The sequence below is a fragment of the Gastrolobium bilobum genome, unplaced genomic scaffold (assembly GCF_033153095.1).
Source record: "Gastrolobium bilobum isolate Gb01-03AN ecotype WA unplaced genomic scaffold, APGP_CSIRO_Gbil_v1 utg6601, whole genome shotgun sequence".
Taxonomy (NCBI): domain Eukaryota; kingdom Viridiplantae; phylum Streptophyta; class Magnoliopsida; order Fabales; family Fabaceae; genus Gastrolobium; species Gastrolobium bilobum.
Window position 1 is genome coordinate 319 of NW_026900000.1, and position 5,445 is coordinate 5,763.

At 38.5% G+C, this 5,445-nt stretch overlaps 1 protein-coding gene and 1 non-coding gene across 2 annotated transcripts; one reads left to right on the top strand and one right to left on the bottom strand.

Moving 5' to 3' along the window:
- Positions 1-215: 215 nt before the first annotated feature.
- On the bottom strand, positions 216-2,402 carry LOC133294810 (uncharacterized; the record flags this gene model as incomplete). The annotated part of the gene is made up of 2 exons (XM_061493562.1): positions 1,404-2,402; positions 216-1,265 (listed from the first exon to the last, which is right to left on the bottom strand). Coding segments are annotated over exons 1-2 (2,049 nt in total), but the record flags the coding sequence as incomplete, so codon positions are not given.
- Positions 2,403-2,439: 37 nt separating this feature from the next.
- LOC133294815 (small nucleolar RNA R71) lies at positions 2,440-2,546 on the top strand. The gene has a single exon (XR_009749252.1). It is a non-coding gene; the product is annotated as a small nucleolar RNA R71 (small nucleolar RNA).
- The last annotated feature ends 2,899 nt before the right edge of the window (positions 2,547-5,445 follow it).

Below are 5,445 nucleotides of genomic sequence, written 5' to 3' on the forward strand. Positions count from 1 at the left end.
TGTATCCGGAATAGCCGTCAATGTCCCGCTAGCCTCTCCAACATTTGATCTAAGAATGGTAGAGGGAAATGATCTTTTCTTGTAGCGGCATTAAGTCTCCTGTAGTCGACGCACATTCTCCAGCCGGTAATAGTTCTTGTAGGAATCAACTCATTGTTTTCATTACGTACCACTGTGATCCCACCTTTCTTTGGAACTGTTTGTACCGGACTCACCCATGCACTATCAGAGATTGGATAGATCATACCAGCATCCAAGAGCTTCACGACTTCTTTTCTCACAACTTCTTTCATAGTTGGATTCAATCTTCTCTGTGGTTGTCTGACTGGCTTCACCTCATTCTCCATCAATATTTTATGAGTGCAAAAAGATGGGTTTATTCCTTTCAAGTCTGTAATAGACCATCCTATAGCTGTTCTGTGCTCTCTCAACACTTTCAATAATTTTTCTTCTTCGGCGGTTGATAAATTTATGTTGATGATCACCGGGTATGTCTTGCTTTCTCCAAGAAATGCATATTTCAAAGTGGGAGGAAGTTCTTTCAATTCAACCTTTGGTGCACCTGGAATGATATCATCAACTTTCTCTTCTAGCTTTTCAACCTCTTGTTCTCCTTCTGTTGCTTCAGTCGTATTGTGCAGTAGATCTTCTTCTAATGACTCCAATTCCATCAGTGGTTGGAGTATTTCATCAACTGTATCTAGCACTGCATCATTGATCACATCAACCTTGAAGCAATCTCCTCCGTCGGAAGGATGTTTCATAGATTCAAGAACATCAATAGTTACGGTTTCATCATTAACCCGCAACATCAGCTTACCCTGCTCCACATCAATCATAGCCCTTGCAGTGGCTAAAAAGGGCCTTCCCAACAGTAAGGGAATCTCAGCATCCTCTTGCATGTCTAAGATGACAAAGTCTGCAGGGAATATGAACTTATCAATCTTCACCAAGACATCTTCAATAACTCCATCTGGCCTTCTGGTAGATCTGTCTGCTAGCTGCAGTGAAACTTTGGTCGGCTTTAATTCATGAATTCCCAGAGCCTTGCAGATGGATAATGGCATAAGGTTAATACTAGCTCCCAAGTCACATAACGCCTTTCCCACATCAATGTTGCCAATTTCTATGGGAATGCTGAAACTTCCAGGATATTCAAGTTTTGGAGGCAACTTTTTCTGAATTATAGCACTACACTCTTCCGTCAACGTCACCGTTTCACATTCTTTCAGTTTACGTTTCTTCGATAAGAGATCTTTCATGAACTTTGCGTAATTCGGCATGTTCTCCAAGGCTTCAGCAAATGGAATATTGATTTGTAGCTTTTTGAAGATGTCAAGGAACTTCGAATACTGCTGCTTTTTGATTTCCTCTCTGAACCTCTGCGGATATGGAATTTTTGCATAAGGTGAGAGCTCCAATGGCTTTTCTTGTCTTTCTTGAGCTTTCTTTTTCTCCCATTTAAACTCTTTCTTTTCAGGAACAGCTTTCTCTGCAGCAGGCTCTTTGTCAACTTCCTTCTCTTTTTCTCCTTCAATGGCAGATCCCTCAGCTTTCTTTTTCTCTACTGAAGGCTTAGTCACAGGTTCAATTACAATGCCACTTCTAGTGGTAATGGCCTTGCAGTGTGCGTTTGGATTAACGTCTGTATTACTCGGGAAAGTGCCTTGGGTTCTTTCATTGAACTGCCTTGACAATTGACCGATCTGGGTTTCAAGATTCCGGATAGAGGCTTCTTGATTCCGGAATGAAGCCCTGGTCTCCTGCATAAAGGTTGAAGTGTCTTCCCTGAATGCATTGGTACTTTGAACGTAGTCTGATGTGGTCTTGGATAGTTGTGCAAAGGCTTTCTCCCACTCTGATTGTTGTGGAGGTTGCTGTGGTGCTGGCATAGGAGGATTTAGCTGATGATTCGAGCTATAACTGAATCCTGGATGTTGATTTTTATTTCTCCACCCTTGATTCTGGTTATTGCCGTATTGGTTCCTCCCTGGATTATATGGAACTTTCTGATCATGCCAAATTCCATTAACATCTGCAGTTTCGGGTGCCTTGCAGTCATCAGTAGTATGAGCACCTGCGCAAATATCACAAACAATAGAAGAAGTATTAACATAAGCTACTGAAGTATTAGAAGAAACTTGAAAATCAGAAAATTGCTTTGTGAGAGCATCTAGTTGTTGTTGCTGTTTCTTATTAGACTGTAGGATCTGATCATTCTGGGCCAAGATGGCATCATAGCCATCAAGCTTCATAATCCTCGCTCTTCTCTGTGGTGCGGGAGCATTATCATACTCCTGAGAGGCTAGAGACTCTAGTAATTCCAAGGCTTCCTCTGGAGTTTTTGTCTTCAAGGACCCTCCTGATGCAGCATTCACCACTGTTCTTGTGTTCGGCGTCATCCCTTGGAAGAAGGTTCTCGCTTGCTCCCAGGCTTCAATGCCATGTTGGGGACACTTCCTGAGCAGTCCTTTGAATCTTTCCCATGCTTCATATAGAGATTCACTTTCTTTTTGTTCAAAAGAAGTGATATCCGCCTTGAGCTTTGCCATCTTCGAAGATGAGAAAAATTTATCCAAAAATTTGGTTGCCAAGTCGTCCCAGTGAGTGATGCTTCCTTGAGGTAACGATTGCAACCATCCTCTTGCTTCGTCTTTAAGTGAGCATGGGAACAACCTGAGCAAAATAGCATCCCGAGACACCCCGTTCATTTTCAAGGTATCACAATATAGCAAGAAGTTTTCCAGATGGATGTAAGGGTCTTCAGTGCTTCCTCCGGCAAATTGGTCTTTCTGAATTAATTGTAAAAGTGCCGGCTTGAGTTCAAAGTTGTTAGCATCCACGTTTGGTCTAACAATACTCGCCGTCTGTGGAACTCGAGCAGGAGTCATGTAATCTCCCAACGTTCTCGGAGGTGGTGGAGGTGCATTGTTGTCTCCCATTGCTTCTTCTCTTGGTTCTGTTGAGCTTGAAGCTTCTTTCTCTTGTTGTCTTCTTTCTTTAGCAAGTTTTCTGTTTCTTTTTGCTGTTTTCTCTATCTCCGGGTCAAATTGCAAGGAATCGGTGTCAACGGTACCTCGCATAAACCAGAAAAATAGATTATATAAAATAAGAAAATAAAACTGAATTTAAATAACAGAAATTTAAATAACAGAAAATAAGGTCCAATCTAAAGAATTAATAGCTACTATTAATGTTGAAATAGTAATCCCCGGCAACGGCGCCAAAAACTTGTTGCTACTCACGGCAAGTGCACCGATCGTACAAGTAATATATGATTAAGTAAGAGATCGTTCCCACGAGGATTACGGTTCAAGCACTAATTCACTATCGCAAACTTAGTTGGACAATCGAAAGTGTATTTGGAAACAGGATTTGAATTGCAAAATTAAAATATTAAATATTAAGCTAATTACTTGCAAGAATTAAAGACAAGAAATTAAAGATGTGATTTAAGAATGTAAAAGAACGTAGCTAGGGGTTCGATTTCATTTAATCTCCTTATTATGATTCGAAGTCCTTCTTTACGTTAACCGTCCTTAATATCAATCTAACCAATTCTTTCGCGTGTTATTAGGGCTCAATCCCTTGTTACCCTAGAACCTTTACAAACTTGAAAGAACCCTAGTTCCCCGGTTATTCTCCAAGAATGCAAGCATTAAGTTCAAGAATCTTAAGGTTACGCAAATTCTATGTCTATCCCTAGAATCATAGCGTTTACGATGAAGTTATCAGATATGGATCACACACCAACATCCCTATTGTCATGCATTTACCGATGATCATTATATAAGATTCAAGCCTATATAAAGCATTAAAAACAGATAACTTCATTCATGATAAAAAGGAAAATTAACGTACGAATTGTTCAAAGCATAATAAATCGAATTGTGCATGTCGAGTTATAAAACAGGTGAAAATTGAACGTGAACGTGATCTTGTTATACGTTTCTTGAAGAGGTTAAATGACCAATATGCAGGTGTTCGTTCCAATATTATGAAGCTTTTTCTTTAGTTGTACAACAAGAAAGGAAGTTTAATTCGGGAGTCTCATTTGAAAATGTATCTGAATCTCGAGCCTTCAATAATTTCTCCAACCAATCTAGCTATTGAAGTTCTTCAAATAGAGGTAGAAGACATTTTAATGAAGGAAGAGGCTCAGGAAGAACAACTAGACCACAAAAGACTTGTACTCACTGCGAAAAAAGCAATCACACTATTGAAACATGTTATCAATTACATGGCTTTCCTCCTGGTTACAAAAGCAAAGGGCAGGCCAATCATATATCACACAAATCTGTTCATGAATTTGAAGCAAATGAAAATGTACACCATCGTGATGAGCCACATCAGATGGATCTTGCACTGATACAAGAACAATATCAGAGGATTCTTGGTCTTCTTCTGCAGAATGGTAAAGGCATAAATGACATAACTACATCTTCCACTATTTTTGTTAAAGCCTCCTCTGTGGCCAACAAAGATTTCCTCTTCAAACAAACATATAAATTCCACAGGTAATACTTCGTATCAATGGATTTTAGATAGTGGTGCTACTGACCATATCAGTTCCTTTCGTTCTTATTTCAAAAAATTTATCAAAAATTCATCTCATTTCCATATCATTACAGAATAGGTCATGTTTATATGCTAATTATTCTGGTACTATTTATTTATCTCCTCAATTTATACTCAAAGAAGTTCTTTTTGTCCCAAAATTCCAAGTTAATTTGATTTCAATTACAAAGTTAGCTAATACTATTTCTTGTTCACTAACTTTTACTGATAATTGCTGCTCAATATACCAGAATGTTACCAAGATGCTGATTGGTACAACTAAGCAATGTTGTGGACTCTTCATTCTTGACATACAAACCCAAGCTTTTAATACCAACACTAAATCACAACAAAATACCAAAACTTCTGACGTTGCAATGTTATGGCACCTACGCCTTGGTCATATTTCTCATTCTAGCGTGAAACTTGTATCTTCTCTTTTTCTTTTTTTTTCTTTTACAAATGTATCTCCCTGTGACACTTATCACTTGGCAAAACAAAGGAAATTATCTCATTTCTCTAGTGAAAATAAAACCAATGCAGTATTTCAAATATTACATGTAGACATTTGGGGACTTTACTCAACCACTTCTATACATAGCAATCGTTATTTTTTGACTCTTGTTGATGATCACTCTAGGTTCACATGGGTCATTTTTATGAAACACGAACATGAGATCCGAAAACATCTACAAAATTTCATTGCTTACATAGAAAATCATTTTCATACCTCTCTTAAAACCTTAAGGTCTAATAATGGACTTGAATTCATGATGAATGATTTTTATTCAAGCAAAGGCATTTCTCACCAAAGAACATGCATTGAAACTCCACAACAAAATGGAGTAGTTGAGAGGAAACACCAACATATCCTAAACGTAGCTCGTG